The sequence below is a fragment of the Acomys russatus genome, chromosome 4 (genome assembly GCF_903995435.1).
Source record: "Acomys russatus chromosome 4, mAcoRus1.1, whole genome shotgun sequence".
Lineage (NCBI taxonomy): Eukaryota > Metazoa > Chordata > Mammalia > Rodentia > Muridae > Acomys > Acomys russatus.
Window position 1 is genome coordinate 84,090,921 of NC_067140.1, and position 21,318 is coordinate 84,112,238.

Consider the following 21,318-nt stretch of genomic DNA (forward strand, 5'->3'; position numbering starts at 1 on the left):
CGCTCGTGTTGCATGTGCATAATTGTGTGCATGCACACAGAAGCCACAGTGAAATGTCAGGTGTCTTTATCACTCACTACCATATTTCCTTGAGAGAGGGTCTCTCGCTGAACCTCCACTATCCATATTAGTAATTGGTCTGTCAGTGGTGCAGAGCACGGACCAAAGCTATGAAGAAAAAAGGAAGCGATGCAGGACAGTGGTCTTTATTCTCTGCCTCATCCCTTAGGCCCTAGGCCAGTGATTCTCAATCAGGCTTTGAGCACGTCCCATGAGCCTCTAGTATCTGTGGCTCATCAGCCACAAAGCTCACTTTTCTTTCTTATTCTTTCCATCTCACTTATCTCACTGGTTTTCAATAACACACCAAGAGATTATGTCTTTTTATTATTTATTTATTTATTTTTAACCTCAGACTCTGGAGCATCCTGATGACAGTTCCTCTGTATCGTTGAAGATTAGGATATGTGGCTTACCCAGGTGAGGGGAGGCTCCCCCTCCCGGCCCCCTCCCGCCCCAGTTGAATCTTTCAGACACACCCTGGTTGATGTTGTTCCATCTTTCCAGGACTGGGAATGATTTTAAAATATTAATTGAGCCAGGCATGGTGTCAATCACCTTTAATCCTAGCACTTAGGAGACAGAGTAGTCAGTCAAATCATTTCTGGTCTACTCTATGAGTTCCAGAACAGTCAGGACACACACATACAACCTTCTCTCAAAACAAAACAAAACCAACCAACTAAATAACCAACCAACCAACCAAATAAACAATAAAACAAAAGACAAGCCTGAACCCAAATCCAAACCAGCAACAACAAAAAAAACCACCTTTTTTGGAGCAAGCAAGGATAGGAGAGGGGCCAAGTAGGAGAGGCAGCTGAGGAGGAGTCTGTGCCCAAGTTGAGGAGATTATGGGCTGGAGTTATGCCTGGCAGATTCCTGTGGGACAGACAAAGCAGTGGTTGTGGAGTCCTGGCGCCATGTCCTGTCCACAGGGAAAGAAAGCTCTGCCTCGCGTCACGCTGCTGTTACTTCTGAGCTTTCAGCTTCTCGTCACTCCTGTCTCGAAGGCCAATGAGAAAATGGACAAATCTTATTTCCTTACCACACTGGAGTTTGCCGTGCACACATTCAACCAGAAGAGTCATGACATATATGCCTACAGGCCAGAAAATGTCCTTAGTTCCTGGAAAGAGAAGGTAAGTGACCATGTCCTTGCTTGTCTTACTCGCACTCAGGGAGTGACAGGAGAGGGCAATCTTCAGTCAGTTTTAATGTTTATCCTATGTTTTCCTTAAAAATTTTTTTTAAATTAGAATATTTCTTATTTTTATACAAGAAAAATATGTCATTCTTATTGCTTTGATACACTATTTAAATGAATAATTTTAGATTAGGCATTTCTTTTTAAAGATTTTTAAAATTATATATTGTTTATTCATTTATTCATTCTCTCTCTCTCTGTGTGTGTGTGTGTGTGTGTGTGTGTGTGTGTGTGTGTGTGTGTGTGTTGACTCATACAGAGATCAGAGAAGAAATTGGGGAGGGATCAGTTCTGTCCTTTCACCATGTAGATATTGGATACTGAGCTTAGCCTGTCAGGCTTGGTGCAAGTGCCTTTACCTGATGACCCATCGCACTGAGCACAGAATAGACACTTCTAAGAAGATAAAACTACTTAGTAAGAAAAAGACTCATCCCAAGGCGCCAATAGATGAAGCTAAAAAATATGTCAAAGACACAAATTTTAAAAAGGTAATTGGTAAAAACGGAAAGAGTAAAACAAAGATAAATAGAAAATGTGGGTGCCGAGGATTCATGGGACACAGAGAGGCCCACTGTCTCTCCCAGAGCATGAGACTGCTCCTCTTCTTAATTCCCTCATACTCTGGGACTTGGGACCTGGATGAACCACTCAGCCCACTTACCACATTAAACTCTCTCTATCACCTCATAATGTCCCAGTGAATGCAGTCAGGATGGCAACCATTATCTCCAACTTTGCACTTCTGGTCATGGCAGAGGGGCATTCTATTCCCTCTCCCCTGGCAAGGGAAAGGCAGAGGGGCATTCTATTCCCTCTCCTCTGGCAAGGGAAAGGCAGAGGGGCATTCTATTCCCTCTCCCCTGGCAAGGGAAAGGCAGAGGGGCATTCTATTCCCTCTCCCCTGGCAGGGGAAAGGCAGAGGGGCATTCTATTCCCTCTCCCCTGGCAAGGGAAAGGCAGAGGGGCTCTGGTCCTGCTCAGTGTTGAGGCCTCTCAGATCCCCTGTGCAGCCCCTAGCTGGTTTTCAGAAGCAAATGTTGTAAAAGGAACAAGGCTTCTCCTGAAACCGTGCTCTGGGCTGTGCTTTTCTGCATGTGTTTTGCTGGTAGCTCGGTTGAGAAAGTACTTGGAGATGTGGCTCCATGTCTTGGGGTAGACTACCCAGCAAACACTGGTAGAGCCACCACTCTCCTAGAACATGGCCTGTGTCTTCTGGGAATGCAGATATGAGTTCAGATGTCTGCTGAGAGTCAAGTCTGGGTCTTCCTGTGGTCAAATGGAGGCTAGAGAGACTGGAAATAATGGTATGGTCTCAGCCTTGTCATCTTTGCTTTCCAGATCCCTGCTCTTGGTTCTAAATTTTCTAATCTAGAGTTGGCGTGGAGTTAATCTGCCTCCCTGGCTTTTGTCTTCATAGAAACCATTCTGGGTTTCTTCCCACACTGAGCACAATCACAGAGTCCTTCAAATGGCAAGAAGGGTCTGTTCATTTTAATTTTTTTTTTCTGTCTGCAGGTGAATTTTCCAAGTGTTTTCTCCATGAGGCTTAAGATGCGCAGAACCAGATGCAAGAAATTTGAGGAGAGCCTGGACACTTGTCCCTTTCAGAAGGGTCATTATCTGAATAGTGTAAGGCGTGACACCAGCCATCTTAATCTTCACAGCTGTGGGTGCTGCAGGGGGACAGGGTGGGGTTCAGGAGCAGCTGTCAGAGCCATGCTTAGAGACCTGAGGATGGGCAGATGTCAAGCTCCTCAGGACCCCTTCTTAAGCCTCAATGTGTAGGGAGCAGGCATCCCAAGAGGCACATGCAGAATACTAGCTAACCTAAGCTCCCAACCTTACCCAATCCTTCACTGTAGCTGCCTGTTCCCTGAACTCCACAGACTTAGAACGCTTGTGTCTCTTTTGATCTTGTATTCTGGGTATATGTAGTATTGCCCACCGTCTCATCTCCATTTTCCTCCACTGCCTTCAGCAGAACAACTCTGGTAGGCTCTTACATCACCTTTGCCTGAGTGTCAGGGTCCTACCCTGACACAGTGTCTGGAGGAGAGGCTGTACTCTCATCCCTTCCAAGACTTGCCCTGGAACTTGCAGAGCTGTAGCAGTTGCCCCGGGAAACCAGGATTAGGTCAAGCTTGACTGTGGAAGCAACCCTATCTAGCATTAGTTGAGCATCTTGTCAGAGGCTTCATTAAATCCATCATCTGATTGGATAAGCCTGAGGGTGGCTTGTTCTAGCTGTGTTTCTATTGCTTCGATGAAATCTCCCAACAACAACCACCTTTGTGGAGAAAAGATTTATTTTGCTCACAACTCCAGTTATGTTTATCATACCAGCGACTTCAAACTAGCAGGGACTTAAGGCAGGGAGTCATAGTCTTGTGACATCCACAGTCACCACTCCTCACTGACATTCTCATAGGACAACCTGATCTAGGTCATCCTTCACGGAGATACTCTTTCAAGATGATTCTAGAGTGTGTTAGGTTGACAATTAAAACTAACTGTCACAGTGGGTAATCCTGACAGGATGCTTTCTACCATTACGTTCAGGTCTGTGAATTACACAAGGGCATCTTGCATATTCCTCTAGAGGTCACTGCCTGCTGAGGGGGGAGATGAAACAAGTACTCTTGGCTTACCACGGGGCTTTAGATAAGGACACAGGTCAAGATGTGCCCAGGGCTCACTGGGTAGCTACACCTGAAGGAACTGGTCTCCTGCTATAACCTATTTGTCTATGGTAAGGAAAGGGCAAAATGGATGCTGTTTGGCGCGCATGCCACAAACTTTCTTCATCCCATTCTTTTTTACCATCCTGTCTTATTATTTCCCCCCAGACCTTCATCTGCCTGTTCACTGTCGGTATCTATCCATGGATAACCGAATTCAAGCTCTACAAGCATGAGTGCTCATAGTTTCTCTGACTGGAGTCATCCGAAGAAGGGCTATGTGCTTCTATGCATCGTCGAAGCGGTTATCCTTGGCAGGGGCTCGGTGTCCTCATGTTCCGTGTTTTGCAACGCTGTGTTGTGTCAAGACTGGGTATGTGGATAATGACTAGGAAAATGCGTATTGCCTTTGTTTCATCATTTAGAATAGCTCATTAAAAGTTGCATTTCAGAACGCTCTCCATGTGTGGTTTTTAGAGAAAGAACCATGGGCCAGTGGTGGGGACAGTTTCTAAAATGTTCCCCTCACCTTGAGGCTTGTGTGCTTCCCTGGTGACAAAAGGAAGAAGCTGGGTTTAGATGTGCTAAAGAAGTGCTGAGTCCTTAATTTTTCGATCACTCAAGATGTATAAAAAACAACAACAACAAAAAAATATAGTTAAGAATGTAGAGTTTGAGAGAACTCAATCCCCAAGATTAGTAACAGAGGACATTTTAGCGCTTACTAAAACTCATTCGCTTGTGGGCTAGAGAGATGGCTCAGCAGTTAGAAGCATGTACTGCTCTTCCAGAGAACCTGATTTTGAATCCCAGGTTTCTCTTCTGGACTTTGTGTGCACCTGTACCAACATATGCACATGTTCCCCCACTAATTCTTAAAATAACCACTGTGCATGACGTCAGCTGCGTGGTTGAAGAGGACTTGCTATTACTCATCTACAGAAAACTCAACTTTAGTGCCTATGTGTGCATGAAAATATCCTCACAGGTTATCAGAAATCAGGTGAGATTTCAGCACCTAGTGTAAGCGCAGCAATAGAGACACACTGAAAAGGAAGGGTTGTTTTACATCACCCATATCAGCACTCTTCAACTACAGGAGCCAGAGACATTCTCTGGGGCAGTGAGAGAAGACTAGATTCTGCTCTGGATGCCAACACTAGATTTTAAAGAATGTAGACCTGAATGTTATACTGAGAATTCTTTCATAAGCAAACTGAAACTTTACTTAGGCCCATTTCTTTTATCTAACATTAAAAAAAATAAAACCTTACTTCCACCAATCACAGACTCTTGGAAGTCAACTCACTGTGTAACCAGGGACTTCTATCATACTACATCTAATAAAACAGATACCTTCTCTGAAATCTTTTTAAAGGTGTGTTTGCGAATTTCTGGCAGGCATATGACATGTGTTGATTACATACACTTCCATACCTTCCCTTCTAATTCCTCTTCCATCTCCATCCCCATTTTAATTTCCAAATTTCATGGGCTCAATGGAGCCCACCTAGTGCTGTCAAATGTGCATGGACGTAACACCCTCTCCCTGAGCACGTGCAGCATCACGGGGCTGCATCCCTGAAGAAAAATGATTCAACTTCCCCCAAGCAGCTATCAGTTACCAGCGGCTTTTCAACTATGGGTGTGACTTCATGAACTCTGCCTTCACCCATGCTGGGATTTTGGCTGGCTTGATCTTGTGTTGGTCTTGTGTATTCAGCCACAGCTGTTATAAATTTATAGGTACAGTGGCCCTGACACATCCAGAGAACACTGTTTTGCTGCAGCCATCTACTATATCGGCTTAAAAAAAAACCTCTCTACTCCCTTCTTCTGTGATGATCCTGAAGCCTTGGGAGGAGGGAGCGTTGATATCCATTTTCCATCGAGGGTCATGATAAAAGAAGTAATAACCCAGTAAATACACATGTAGATATAAGAAGAAATAGCCATCATATCATACTTTCTAATAGCAAGAACTAGAAAAACCCCAACAGCCAGTTTGGGGGCATTGACTATATATACAATGAGCCTTGAGAACTGTGGCTCTGGGGCTCTCCAGGGTGTAAGGTGACACCAAGAGACCAGGGTATTTGAGTTCAAAGCAGCCACTCTCCTGCTTAGAGGCCCCACTTTTAGCTGGTGGACGGGAAGCCCGCCATTTTCTCTAGTAATCAGGTGAGATGTTCTTATTCTTATTCGTCAAGAATGTTCTGAAGCTCTGTCCAATGCCTTCCCAGATGAGTGACTCATATCTGTGGTGTGGCCTGCATCTACCCCAGGGTGTTTCCTGAATTGGGGCATGGCTCATGGAATGGAAATATCATTGTTCTCAGTGGCTGATGAAAAATTAAACATTTCTGGCTCTTGCTATGTTACCAGGTCAGTATCCCAAGAGTGGAGGAAGGATAAACATTGGTCTATAATAAACATCTAGGGGATCCTACTCTTTCTAAAGTTTATTAGTAGGTGTCCTAGTCACTGTTCTATTGCTGTGAAGAGATACCACAACCACAGCAATTCTTAGAAGAGGAGGCATTTCATCGGGGGCTCGCTTACAGTTTCACAGGCTTAGTCTTTCATCATCATGATGGGGAGCGCAGCAAGAGATATGGAAGGAATGATGCTGAAGAAGTAGTTGAGAGTTCCATTCTGATTCACAGGAAGAGGCAGAGACAGAGGGAGAGGAAGAGGCAGACGCTAGGGGAGGATGGAGAGAGAGAGAGAGAGAGAGAGAGAGAGAGAGATTCCCAGTGACACTTCCTCCAACAAGACCATGCCTACTTCAACAAGACCACCACCTCCTAATCTTTCTAATTCTATCAGAGAGTTTCACTCCCTGGTGACTAAGCATTCAAATATACGAGCCTGTGGGAGCCATTCTTTTCAAACCACCACAGTAGGGATACATAATTAGTGAAGACATATCCATAAAAAGGAATCTTAAGTATTATCTGAAAGGAGTATGTTATTAAATATAGAAAGTATGAGCATCTCTTCCGAGAGTCCAGAGTATAGTTCACACAGATTTATTCTGCTATAAAACTTTGTGAATTAATATAAGATTTTCTTGGGAATTTGAGTAGCCTAAAGTTGGCAGGCTGATGCTTGCCTCCCTCACCATGGAGGTGTGTGCCCCACACACTTTACCTCTCTACATGTGCATTATATAAATGGCCTGCTGATGGCATTCCTTTGGCGCTTAGCCCCGACACAGATGGGAAACAAGTGTTTTAGAAGGGATTGGTACTTGCAAACAAGAGGGCAAGTGTAGAATAAGGGTCTCTCGGTGTTAGAGATGGGCAACAATGGCCGAAGGTCAAACCAGTCACTATGTAGCTCTCAGCATTCCCATGGAAACACTGCCACTCGCAGCTGTTTCCACAGAACCTATGATCCTCATGAAACAAAGGCAACACGGAGATAGTTGTTATTGATATCAAATACTCCCAAAGGTCAGAATGGTTAATTTTTGGGTTCTTTGGAATGGATGCTAGACTCTGTTCCAGTACCTCAAATAGAATTTAGTTGGTCTCTGGTTCATCAGTGTTTCTCAAATATGAATGACAATGTGTCCCCTAAAGATTATTAGTTGTGGCTCCTTTTCTAAGGGCAGAAGTTGCTAGGGTTCTCCATTTTTAAGTGGTGCCAAGGGGATGCCGCTGCTGTTCTTTGTGTCAGGGACCACTCTCTGGACAGGGAAGCTGTGGGGCACATAGACGTTATCACCAGGAAAACTGGGAAGGACCTAGAGTGAGGATGAGACATGTCCAAACCCAGAAAATCTCAGTCTTGAGACCAGCAGGAGTAAGGATCGCTCTCTCCCTGTTCGGGGCCCGCATGCCCAGGTGCACATAGTCTTCCCCTATAAGACATGTAGCCTGGCTCCTGGAAGTCCTCTTCCTGCAAATAAAGAATCCCCACCATCTCAGACCTGGCCAATGATATGCGCCCACCCTGAAAATCCCTTTCCACTCTCCAAGGTTCATATGGCCGTTGCTCACCCTGAATAAAGCGCATAAGCTGTTTCACCAAGTATCATCTAAGACTTGCTGTGTCCCTGGGAGAGCTCCAAGCTGAAAGGCTGTGACACTTGCAGAGCTGTTTTGGAGAAGGCTTTCTCCTTCCAGATACTCACCGCTGGACCGGGACCCTCGGACTGCCTGTCCAGCCAGGCTTTGTTCCTTTGAGTCTGATACCTGCGTGCTTGATGGGAAGAAGCAGATGAGGTATAGTCCTCCCTTTATTGGAGAATGATATAGGAAGAACCTCAATAGCAAAGACTATCTGTGCTGAGAGGAGCTTAGGGCTTGCTTTCCTCCATGTTGTACATGGAGGTTGAGGATGCATTAACAATCATTTTATCTCTGGCCATGTGGGTCATGTCATGAGTCCACAGGTCAGATGGACCTTAATTGTGCTATCTGGAACATCTCACAAGGTCTAGAAGGATGTCCACTCGGCTATCATGCTGAGATAACCCCCATTAACTGCTCAGCTTCTACCTTCTGGTCCATATATCACAAAATTTATTATACGTTGGTGTTTAATGAAATAATTGACACGATGAGTTTGTACAAAGAGAAACCCCAGACACTTGCAGAGCATCTTAAGCCTGTAATTTCTGATTCCTACGAATGGCAGTTGTCTTCAGATAAAGGAGCAGGCCTGGACCAGTGCTGTCGGCAGATCCTCGTGTTGGATTCCAGTCCGGAAAGCGCCTAAGAGCAAGTCATTTTCACCATGTTGAACTGTTTAGAGCGTGGGGAACTGATGGTGAAGGAGCAGATGAAGATCTAGAGAAACAATCAAAATGGGACAAAGGATGGAAGAGACTCCGGAAGCTTGTGCTTTACGGTCAGGACACTGTCTACTCAACCTTATCCCTTTCCTGGCCAGCGGTTGGAAGAAGAAAACTTTGGTCTACAGGTGTAGCCACCAACTCAAACTCTGCTTGAGTGATAAGCTCTCTGCATCTGGGCTTCCTCTTGATCCAGAAGCATTTGACTTATTGTCCTCACCCAACATGTGTCCCCCAGAAGAACCTGTGAACTGTTGCTGTGTGACACAAGCTCCTAGGACTAACAGGGGATGCTCTGTCCTAGAAGGAGTTGACTGGAATCAGATTTAAGTCATTACTTATTAAGTTAAGCTATTAATTATTCCTGATGGAGGCTTACTAGACCTGGGTGGGTTGTCCCCAGAACTAGGCTGCCTCCTTTCTTGTCCCTTAGAACAAGTGCTGGAGCTTCTGCAGGGCACAGGCCCTGGAGGGTGGACAGTGGGACCCCTTCTTTCGCTCCTTCTTCAGGCTGTGTGTCAGGGAAGGGTCCCTACTATAACAATAGACTCCACTAGGCTTCTCCCCCTGAAGCCAGCAGGGAAGGTGGATGAAGATGGGACTATGAGCATTTGTTCCTCTGGCTCAGGATGAAAGACCAAAGAAGACATGAGCATTGTGAGGCTGTGGTGCCCAATAACAGGAAGCTGCAATTGGGAGTGAGAAGAATTGTGGACACAGGGTGGCCAGGTCTCTGTAGCTTGCACCCTTTTGGGACTCTTTCCCCATTAAGGCATAAGGAAGGATTTGGGAAGTTTGCCATTGACCCCTCCTTGGGCCTCTAAGCTTGGCTCTGTTACTTGCTCTTTCACCCCACTTAGAACTTTAAAGGGGAGGGAGCTTGTGTCCTGTCTTACGTTTTTTAGTTCAGGGCTTGTCCTGAAAAGGACAGGTGTCTAGGCGGTCCTCGGATGTCTTACAGATGGTTCTTCTCAGCCTCAACTTCATGAGGAAAGTTTCTGGTAGTTTTCCCTGAAGATGGGAAACAACAACAACAATAACAATAACAAAGGCTGATGTAAGCAGACCCTTATTGCTGCCCGTTCATAGACTGGTCTCATGTCTGTGCTCAGTATGGCCTCTCTCCTGAGTGTGGCGCTTCTCCAAGGCCTGGCATCTCCTTCTTGGATGTGAACATCAAGGGGATTTTCTCTGTCTTGGGGAGTTAAGAGTTAAGAGGAGGCAGTCTGGTAGAAGCTAGGAGAAATCAGAGGCTTAGTCTCATACCAAATGAGACCCAGACTTGACTGTCAGCAGGCACCCAAACAAACCTACACTCCCAGAGGACAGGGTCTGGGGAGGTGAACTCAGTCCAAAGAGATGAAGCCAGCACACTGTCGCCACTGTCACCTGACCTAAATTAAGAAAATCCTTATGTTTACAGTTATTATACTGCAGCACACAGAGATGGAATGATGGCTTTAGGAATGAGTATTTGTTTGTTAGTTAGTTTGTTTGTTTTTAGAGACAAGGTTTCTCTGTGTAATAGCCCTGGCTGCCTGGACTTACTTTGTAGACCAGGCTGGCCTTGAACTCACAGAGATCCACCTGCCTCTGCCTCCTGAGTGCTGGGATTACAGGCGTGCGTCATTACGCCGTCTAGGATGAGTTTTTGTAATGTGCTCTCTAAAAATATTCCTCCTGATTTCTTCCACTGTATCTCCTTCATTATTTCCCTAGTTTCCCACCCTTCCCATCTTTCCTTTTCACAAGACCAGCCCTACCTCCAGCAAAAACACAGCCACAGCTAACAGTTCCAGTCTAAGTGAGCTCAGACAACAGGACCACCTAGGTGCTCTGCAGAGATTTCCAGAAGTCTCAGCCCTATGCAAGCCATTGGCATTTCCTCTGTTGAGGAACAAGGATGCCCCTCCCCATGACCATAAGTGTGGCATTAGAGATGAGCATTGTCATCCTGAGCACATTCGTTACGGATTCTCGTCACCATTTTGGGATGAAGAAGGTGACTTGATGTGGTCAATGGGCTGAGTGGGCCTGCCAAAGACCCAGGATAGGAGGGAACTCAGAGGAGCTGAGCTGGCCGGCGGCTCTCAGGACAGTTAGCTTGTCCCGACAGTTGGTGAGTCCTCAGCGACTACCCTTCATTTCTCTTCCTTTTACTCTCTCAATTTTCCCAATTACTTGCTTGTGTGCGTGTGTATGCACATGTGTATGTACATGTGTGTGCATGGAGCATAGAGTGACACAGGAGCCTTCCTCAGCAGCTTCGCACCTTACTTCTTGACACAGTCTAGCCGGACTTGGGTTCAGTGAGATGTCCTCTCCATATTCTCCTGTCTCTGTCTTCCCTGAACTGGGACTACAGGCGTGCTTACCTGAGTCAGGCTTTCTACATGGGTGACTGAGGTCCAAACTCCAGTGCTCATGTTTGTGGGGAAAGCGCTTTCCTGACAGAGCTGTCTCCCAGGTCCTCCAGTTGCTTTAATTTTGTAAGTTACCTATGCTCCTCTAAATACCACCTGACAATGTTCCTGTGAGGAACTCTAACTAAACTCATTTGATTAACAACAACAGACAAGGTATGATTTGGGAGGAGAAAAGAAGTCAGCAAGGATGGGAGGAGGGACGAGAGAGTAAGGGTAGGTGAATGTGATGAAAATACACTACGCACATTTATGAAATGTCATAATGAAACGCATTATTGTGCATACTAAATATGTGATAACTTCCAAATGGTGGGACCACAGCTGTATACCACCATGCATGATCTAAAGTTTAATCTTCAGTTAGTACTAGTATAATATGGTAACATCGCATAGTAATTTCTGTGTTAGTAGATTTAATTTAAAAAAGAACGTGTAAGTTAAAAAATGCTTTAACCACTGAAACTAACAGATTCATTTTATGTAGCTCAAATGTCTAACCAAGACTAACTATTCTGCCTGCTTCATCAGGAAACAGCAAGTGTGGCAGACGCGGTCACTCACCTGTACCTTTGAGAAATGCATGACATGAATCGACCTGTAGGCATATTCATCCTTGCTCTGCTTGTGGAATGCACTCAGTGCAAACTTCACTATGTCAGGGTCACTGACTGGCTCATCGATGTACAGTTCATCCTCTAAAGGACACCATGCGTGAGCTCCCTCGGTGTAGAAACCCAAGAGAACCAAAAATAGTGTCCAGGGCAGGGCCATCTTTCCAGCTGGACACAGTATGCGGCAGGTTCCGTCTCCTGCCTTATTCCATTTAGGTCTAACCCTTAAATTTATTTCCTGGGCCCCAGACTCCTCCCTCTAGCCTCTTTCTTGGCCTTCACTCCAAGTTCCTTCCACACTTGGAGCCACCTCCTCCAGCCAAAGCTGTTAATTCACCTCGCTTGTCCTGGATGGAGCAAAAGGGCCCAGGCAGGGTGGTTTGGGGAGAAAATGCAAAGGAAGCATTGGAGGGGCCCCTGATCTAAGTCCAGCCATACTTGTTTCCTGTGCCTCACTGAATAGAAGATCCTTCAAGAGGACGTCCCATGGGCAAGTGCTGAAGGATTGATATTGGCGCTATTAGTGAACAGTAATTTCTGGACAGGCCAGTACGGAGAGACATCAGTTCAGGAAAAGACACAGATTAAAGATGTGCAGGAAGAATGAGAGCCTCTTGAACTGATGTCTATTTATCCTAGCGCCGCAGCACAGCACAGGGAGACAGTTGTCGCCCTTGGCTTGGTGTTCCTAAGAAATGCTCCCCTGCGTCTCAGCATTGCCCCTAACACCTCACAGCCTGAACAGGCATTCTGGCGTAGGCCCCTGGAAGATGGCTCCAACACTGAAGTGTTAAGCGAGGCCAGGTGCATTTCTGTGCATTTTGGTTGTCCCGAGCCTGGCTTCTTAGCCTCAGGGGTATGTGACACCACTGCACTGTCCTGGCTTCCTGACTGGGTGGGTCAGTGAAATCACCTCATGGGGTTCTGAAGAGAGGTAGGCATTTGCACCTAGAGTACCTGGACTATGGGAAATGTGAAAAAGAGTGGGAGAAGTGCTTCAGGGAAGTTAGGGGTGAGCCTATTCTTTGAACACTGGTGCCCTCTTGTGGCCATGATCATCACAGCTCAGGGAATACAGTTTCTGGGTGGAGCTCTGCTTTCTAGAGAGATGGTCACAGCCTTCAACCTTGAAGCAAATTGGGCTGACACATCTGACCACCACACTCTCTTTTGAATAGGACTGAGGCCTTATCTCAATGGTGAAGTGTGCCTTTAGCTTGCACCTGTGTCTACATAGGTAGTGTTTGGGGACTGTGCTAGTCAGTGCTGACTCTAACCAGTGTGTCCACATTCCTGGTGTATCTGCAAAGGCCTGGGACGGCCTCGCTTCTTTAGCTGGACATCTACTATCTTAAGACATAAGTCAAGTAAGGAACGAATGTCACCACTTTTCAAAAGCTCTTATGATTCACCTTGTAAGAACTCTGGCTCACTAAGCTATATCCTCACAGGGAGTGATTTTCCTTTTGTTCCTGTTTTTCTGGAATTGAACATTCCATATGGGCCTTCTAGGAAAGTTTCAGTAGCTTTTTGGGACTTCAAGAACCAAAGATCTATTTTTGGAAGCATCAATAATGAAAGGGATCAGCAACGACTAAGAACAAATGACCAGGCCTTCTTCGTGAAGTGGTAGCACTGGGAAGGCCTCTTCAGAACACGCTGTGTGCGCCTGAGTGGTCGGCAGCTGGGTGCCTCTTCTGGGAATTCTTTAACCATCATCTGTAGCTATGTGCAACTTCCAAGGGGGCCAGAAACTCTTAAAGGAAAGGTAGTTCTCTATCCCATGAGGGCTATCTAGGGACAGAATATGCTCTTCTTACGGGTTCCAGTGGGATGAAAGAGTGTCTACCTCCTGGACCACATTTTAAGAAGTTCAGAGCATATCCTTGGCCTTGCCTGGCTGCTGTTGCCTCATCTTCTTTTTTTGTTTGTTTTAAACAGGGTTTCTCTGTGTAGCCTTGGCTGTCCTGGTCTCGATTTATAGACCAGACAAGTCCTTGACCTCACAGAGATCCACCTGACTCTGCCTCCCCGAGTGCTGGGGTTACAGGTGTGCACCACTGTGGCTGACTGCTTCACCCTCTTACCATCCTATTCTGTCCTTTCCATTCTGGCTCCTGGTTCTGTGGGTTCTGCTAGGTCCCAGGGTCACTTGCTTGGATACTAAGCACTTCCTTGGGGCCCTGTGCTTTCTGCTCTGCCGGTCTCTTAGGGAACTCTCAAATAGCCCTATCATCCTTTGGCCTCCCATATGCCGAAGGACAAGATAGCATCCAGAATCTATGACTGTAAAAGAAGAAAAGAGGATCTGGCCGCAGCAGAGAGGACCCTGACACATGTGGAAGACACACTGTAAGACTCCATGTTTTGTATTTTTATTTGCGTGCATGCGTGCATGTGTGTGTGTGTGTGTGTGTGTGTGTGTGTGTGTGTGTGTGGTCTATGAGAGGGACAGAGGACAATTCTGAGGAGTTTGTTATTTGGGTTTCAGTGACTGAACTCAGGTCACCAGGTTTGTGGAGCAAGCACTTTCACACATTTTGGGCCTTCTCTCTGACCGAGAGTCCAGGGTTCTGTAGCATTCTGAGCCCACATCCATCTGTGGCTTTCTTGCCTCAGTCTTTAGGTGGCTTTGAGTTTTGATAACTTAAAGAATAAATCCCACATTAGCTTCCAGCAAATTTGAGCTGAAATGAGGGCAGTGGCCGCAGGTAATGATGGCTCGAGGGAGTTAAACTATTTGTACAGGCAAAGGACTGTGACCCTCATCTGGGGACTACTTGCCAAATATACACACCAAAAGTCCTGGAGGTACCATTTCAGCTCCCCAACATTTCCTCAGTTCTACCTTGTAAACGGGGTGTGTTAATGCCAGGCTGCAGCTCCGAGGAGGTCTAGGGTGGGGTCTCTGGGGCTGGATGTAGATGCCCTTCCAGTTTGCTTCATCTCTTGGGTGGCTGATGGCTCAGGCAACCGATCAGGATTGAAAGAAGAAAGAGGAAAGGGAGCCCAGGGGTTCTTCTCTAGGGACTGGCTGTACTGCAGCCAAAGAGGAGAGCTTAAACTGAGCACACTTTTCCTATGGCCGAGGCTGTAAAAGTGGCTTCTGGCTAGAGACTGCATGGAGGTCGTAAAGGGAGCTTCTTTGATCCGTAGATGGGCCTCTTTGAGGAGATCTCCAGTAAGCTAATGTAAACTCAGGCCTGTTTACTCCTAAAAGGCTGGTGATAAAGCCCTGAGCCTGCTAACTTATTTGTGAATCTATAGGGAAATAAGAGAGAGATGGAAAATAAACCACTCACACACATACATTCAAGGAAAAAGGTGGATGAACTAGACATCTTGACTTCAACTGAAGTCAGGTTTCTCAATCTCAACACATACATTCAAGAGGAAAGGTGGATGAAGTCAGGCATCTTACTTAAACTGAACTTAAGCAGCTTCCCAATTTCAACACCGTTTATTGTAGATGACCATACTTATACTTCTGAGAAAAGGGTATTATCTCATGGTTGAAAAAAAGGCAATTAATCACAAAAAACAGGTTACATGTTTTAAATCTAAAGATTTCTCATCTAAGTATCCATTACATAAGTCACAGTGAGTTCAGAGTGACAAGGCCTAAAAGTTACAAGAATATATGACTTATCAATTAGGACTGACCTAACTGTATACTATCCAGCTCTCTCTTAGCTCATAATGAGCTCAGGACAATAATTTTATCTGTCTTTCATTCTAAGGAAGAGAGTAAATTCAGACATCTCTAGGTAGCTTCATTCCAACTTAGGCCCATGGGAAGTCTAAACCAACTTGCGTATATTGATGGTGAAATACTAGGATTCTGGTGCCATCTGGAGTGGGGGCTTATCTGAAGCCACAAATCTGCTACAAGGGTAAACCCTAGTGAGGCATCTGGAGGCTCACAAAGGTATTTATTGTAGCCGTAAACTAACTTTAACTTTTAAAACTATTTGAATCAAATCAGAAATTCCATAATCAGAGATTCATTCATCTGAATAACAAATAGTACATCTTCAATAAGATCCTGTAGGAAGTTTGCTCAATCAGAGCTGGTCAATACCCAGAAAGTAACAGTTCACACCAATGCCAGATGTTTTTTTCTTTTTGGCTTTGCGAGACAGGGTTTCTCTGTGTAATCTTGGCTGTCCTGCACTTACTTTGTAGACCAGGCTAGCCATGAATGTAGTCCTGGCTGTCCTGGTTCACTTTGTAGACCAAGCTGGCCTTAGACTCACAGTGATCCACCTGCCTCTGCCTCCCTGGGTGCTGGGATTAAGGCATGCACCACCATGCCCAGCTCTAATTCCAGATTTTAGAGAGATGTAACAATGCAGAATTAACAGGGTAGTCAGAGGTTGGAAGCAATTCTGGGGTGCAAATACCGGATCACCTCCAGAGATCTCTCATGCCTACTGGACTTCCCGGATCAATGGCTCCTGACAGCGTGTCAGAGTCTGGAAGCAGTTCTGGGGGTGCATCACAGTACAGACCTTGAGAATACTGGATCACCTCCTAGACAGCCCACATGCTTAGTGAGCTCCCTTAACAAGGTGGCTCTTGGCAGGGGTATCCTCTGTCTCAGCTCTATTCTGAGTAAAAGAGTGATGCAGTTGAGGGACACTGTTCTTTTCTGTCAAAGTACTCATAACTGGCATTTATATCTCTTTGAATTTTTGTTTACATAGAACCAAGGTTCTGTTTAACTTTGGCTCTGTGTAGACAAAGCAGATCTGAGAATGGTTAGAAGGAGGAGAGAAGAAAAACTGTTTTCTGATATAATATGTTCCTCTTTTAAATATGATTGTTGCTGCTCACAGATTCAACTAAAATGTCATTTGCCAAGTGGCAGCACACATTTGTACTCCCAGCACTCAGCAGGATGAGGCAGAAGAGTTGGGGAGCTCGAAGTAACCTTGAGCTGCATAGGAGGGCTCTGTGTCAAAGAAGTAGGGGTGAGGGTGTAGCCTGGGGGTCCATTGCTTCCTGTGGGCATCAGCCCAAGACCCTGAATTCAATCTCTATTGCTGCACAAAAGGATAAAAAGGTTTTTTCTCCTTTAAGAAGTCAGTCTCCAGGAGCCAAAATTCTGGTAGCCTTTCCAGACATAGGCCAGTGTTTACAAAGCAGTGCCAAACCAAATTCTCTCTTTGTGCTGAATATGGATTTCTTTTCTGAGCACTTGGGTGCTAAATAACAACAGTGCCATACCTTTATTTTAAACAAACAGTTTAAAAATGTTAAGGTGCCACTTTGGGTAGATTAAATATAAGTTTCAGCATAATAGACTATCTAAATTGCAGAGGTTTCAGCCAGCCAGAGAATCATGTCTCATTCATAGGGTGAATCCATTTCTTGTTTAGCTTTATGAGGAACCACTGATGAAGTCTCTCCCTCAGGTCCCACTTCTGCCAGCCACTGTGGCTAAGCACACTACATCCATCAGCTCCTTGAAGCCTTGCCTGGAGACAGTCACTCAAACCTCAGACAGGTAGCATCTGCTATCTGAAAACTGGAATCCTGAAATTCTTCAAATTCTGAGACTTTTAGTGACATGTTGCCACAGTGTAAAATTCCAGCTCTGACACATGTGATGGCCATCACCAACATGTGGGGTTGCTAGAGACCAGCTCTAGCACACAGGGTAAACCAAGGCGTCAGTGAATGACCAGCTGGTGGCTGGTGTTTCTCTATAGACTTTAATTCTTCATCTTTGAGGCTGGTAATCTTGCTATTTACACTTTAACTCTTAAACATGCAGGGTGGTGGCCTTGCTATTTATACCTTAACTCTTATATGTGTGTGCATGTGTGTGTATGTGTGTGTGTGTGTGTGTGTGTGTGTGTGTGTGTGTGTGTGTGTGTGTGCTTTTTCAAGACAAGGTTTCTCTGTATAGCCTTGGCTGTCCTAGACTAGCTTTGTAGACCTTTGAACTCAGAGAGATTCACTTTCCTCTGCTCTACTAAGTGGTGGGATTACAGCTGTGTAACACCATCACTGGAATTGATTAATTAAAGTATTGGTTTTATCTATATGCTCATTATTATTTCAGTGCAGAAGTTTTATCTTTTTCTTATTTCAAGTGCACATTATGTGTTCAAAGCAAGCGTTTTATGTCAAAGTTTTTTTCTAAGAAACAGGTGTCTGTCTTGTCTTATATAGTTAACCATTTGGGTTTTTTGTTTTTGCTTCTATATTCATATGGTCTTTCTTATCATGGTGGGCCATATCCTTGGACTAAACCTAGAATGAATGTATCTCCTTGATTATTAGTTTGTCTCAATCTTGTTTTCCCTCTTGGTGTAAATCAAGTGCTTGACATATGGAGGTTTTCAGAGCTCCTAGCAGGTTTTTTTTTTTCTCTGTATTACAGGAAGGCTTTTAAATTATTTGAATCAAGTCAGAAATTCTTTAAAATCATTATCAGAGATTAAGAAATCATCAGTTTGTTTAAAGAACACTATGTCATGAAGGTACATCTTCAAAATAATCTTCAGGAAATCTGTGAAGCAGTTAGGCAGTGAGGGTTTCTACCATGCCAGATATATGGAACACGCAAGGAGGGGCAGTATAACAACAACAAGCCATTTTGAGGCAAAATCCCTGGGGCTTTGCATAACCCAGGGATACACTCATTCATCATTCACGCAAAAACAACCAAGTGGGCTGCCTTCAGGAAGCTCACGTGTTGCTTCTGCCAATCCAACATGCGATTGCTCCCAGTACAGGGTGTTATGCCTGAGCATGAATATTAGGTATGTATGAAGTCTAGATGAGTTTCATATTCAGACTTGCTTTCTGTTAGGTCCAAAGGAAATCCCCCAAGCACCCAAAAAAGGACAGACTCACTGACTATTTCTAAGTTGACAGCTTTGGCTCAGCTTGGGCTGGACATTGGCAGAAAAAAGAGAGGGGTTGCCAGAGGATGCGTTCAGCCTTCCTCAGGAAGCTATGAAAGATTTGTGTTTGCCAAGAAGAGCCACTTCCCTATCTGGCTTTCCTCTCGGGGATAAGCTGTCTGGCTATCGGCATGTACATCAAAGCGAATGCTAGCCCTTTTTACATGTACTTGCTATACGTCTCAAAGCCCACACTAGCCTCCTCACCTTCTCTTTCCCTCCAGTTAGCTCCCTGACTGTCCCATTTTGCATCTCACTTCTTACTCCCTCGTTAGGACTAAGTTTCCCCCTGCTCCTTGCTTTTCCCTCTCTTGCTATTCACAGCTACTATTCTGACTTCTCTCACCTGGACCTGGTCAGGTCCTGTCTGCTTTTTTCTCTTTGCTCTGCTCTGGACTCTTCTAGCTCCCTCTGGATATTCCATCCCCTCCCCACCACCCCTAGCTGCCACCACAACTTCTGTCTTTGGCTTTTTGAGACAGGGTCTCTCTGTGTAGCCCTGGCTGTCCTGGACTTGCTTTGTAAGCCAGCGTGACCTAGAACTCACAGAGATCTGCCTGCCTCTGCTTCCCGAGTGCTGGGATTAAAGGCGTGCATCCCCATTCATTGTCTCCTCTCTTTCTTATTTACAATAAAAATCTTCCCCTCAAATCATGGAGTAGCCATTCTGGCGGCTTCACTGCTGTGTTCTCACTTACAGTGTCCATATCTAAGATGTCTTTTGCTTACACATTTTCCAAAATCCATAACAGTCTCAAATCCAAGAGACTTTTGGTCCCAAGTATTGGCGATAAGTAATACTTAAGCTGTTCATAATTAAGTTTTATGCCTTTAACATTTGCATAGTCACACTGCGTTTCTTCCAGCTTGGATGCTCTATGTGACTCCTGCTTGTGAGTCATCACGCTGGCATGTGTAGATGAGCTCGCTCATTATCCTTGCTTTGCTCAGCTCCTTAGTGCCTCATCCTAGCTGGTTAGCCATTTGCATAGTTCCCTGTTACATGAATTCTAGAGCTGAATGCAGAGCACCCGGGCCTGCCTTCCATGTGCATGCCTCTGTTTCTTCAGGGAAGGCACTCAGAGAGCTATGAGGATGTAGACAGCCTCTTTTCAGCTTTAGCAGGAACCACTGTACTAATGATACTTCTTTCTATGCAGACTCACAGATTTAAATACAGTTCAGCTTGTTTAAAGCTTAAAAAAAAAATCCTTTCTTTTGTTGTCCTATATAATCTTCAAAATATTTAATTTCCTATTTCTTGCCTGTTTTTCAAAAGAAAAGTTTCATGCAATGTATTTTGATTATATTATTTTTACTCCCACAACTCCTCACAGATTCTCCCTGCCTCCTTACCCTGCTAACTTCATGTTCTTTCTCTCTTAAAAAATACTACACACACACACACACACACACACACACACACACACACACACACCCAAACACAACAACAAAAGCCCAAACAAAGCAAAAAACCAGCAACAACAACAACAAAACAAACCCCCCACATCATCATGGAGTCTGTTTCATGTTGGCAAACTACTCCTGCACACAAAACCTACCTTACAATATGATTGCTATTCACTGAAGAAAAGTTATTTTCCTTCTTTTTTTCTTTTTCTTTTTGTAAACTATCAGTTGTGAATAGCTTCTCAGCTGGGATTGGAACTTTGTGTCCACTTCCCCTTCTCCTGGAATACGGCCCGGCTTGAGCTTGTACAGGTCTTGTGCGTGCTGTCACAGTGTCTGTAAGTTCATAAGTACATCTGTCCCAGTGAGTCTGGAAAGTGGTGTTTACTTAGAGTCATCTAGCATCTCTGGCTCTTAAAATCCTTTTGTCCCCTCTTCCGCATGGGTCTGTGATCCATGAGGAGAGAGATGTAATGAAGATACCCACTGGGGATGCCTGCACATTGTCCAGTTGTGAGTTTCTGTGTTAATTACCATCTCCTGCAAGAAGAAGCTTTGCTGGTGAGGGCTGAGCTAAGCACTGGTCTCTCGATATAACAATATGTCACTAAGAGTTTTTTTACTGCCCTCTCTCTCTCTCTCTCTCTCTCTCTCTTTCTCTCTCTCTCTGTGTGTGTGTGTGTGTGTGTGTGTGTGTGTGTGTGTGTGTGTGTGTGTGTGTGTGTTTCATCTGGATGTGAGTGTTGCGAGGGTGGCACTTGTGGTAGATGGATGCCCACCTCCAGATGCATCCTTTACCTTTCTGGTACTATTTATGGAGTAGCTTTCTTTTGCTCCTTTCCAATTCTGCTGTGGTTTGAATATCACTCATCCCTGCCAAAGCACGTGATGAAATTTAATTCCCATTCTGAGATATTAAGAGGTAGAACTTAGGCAAGCAGTGTAGGTCAGTGGTAGATGATTTACCCAGTTTATGAGAAGTCCTATATTCAATATGAAAGGGGGAGAGAGAGAGAGAGAGAGAGAGAGAGAGAGAGAGAGAGAGAGAGAGAGAGAGATTGCACATTAAGTGTGACTAAACATTCATGTGATTGATAGATAGGTCAGTGTATTGAGAGTGGATCTGCTATGCAAGCCAACTTGCTTGCCTGGGCTCTGGAGCACATCTGTCTGTCGGTATGTACAGCTCTAGGCCTCTGCTA

At 45.0% G+C, this 21,318-nt stretch overlaps 1 protein-coding gene and 1 pseudogene across 1 annotated transcript; one reads left to right on the forward strand and one right to left on the reverse strand.

The window, feature by feature from the left end:
- The first annotated feature begins 983 nt into the window (after positions 1 to 983).
- On the forward strand, positions 984 to 4,194 carry LOC127188664 (cystatin-9-like). Its single transcript, XM_051145080.1, has 3 exons — positions 984 to 1,202; positions 2,786 to 2,899; positions 4,117 to 4,194. The coding sequence occupies exons 1-3, from the start codon at positions 984 to 986 to the stop codon at positions 4,192 to 4,194; spliced, it is 411 nt and encodes a 136-aa protein (XP_051001037.1).
- Positions 4,195 to 8,672: 4,478 nt separating this feature from the next.
- LOC127188665 (putative cystatin-9-like protein CST9LP1) lies at positions 8,673 to 11,949 on the reverse strand (annotated as a pseudogene).
- Between the last annotated feature and the right edge of the window lie 9,369 nt (positions 11,950 to 21,318).

Bases quoted from the DNA above. Each gene is read 5' to 3' on its own strand.
- LOC127188664 (XM_051145080.1), top strand. From the start codon at position 984: ATGTCCTGTCCACAGGGAAAGAAAGCTCTGCCTCGCGTCACGCTGCTG. The intron at 1,203-2,785 runs GTAAGTGACCAT...TTCTGTCTGCAG, and splicing joins TTAGTTCCTGGAAAGAGAAG to GTGAATTTTCCAAGTGTTTT. The intron at 2,900-4,116 runs GTAAGGCGTGAC...ATTTCCCCCCAG, and splicing joins AGGGTCATTATCTGAATAGT to ACCTTCATCTGCCTGTTCAC.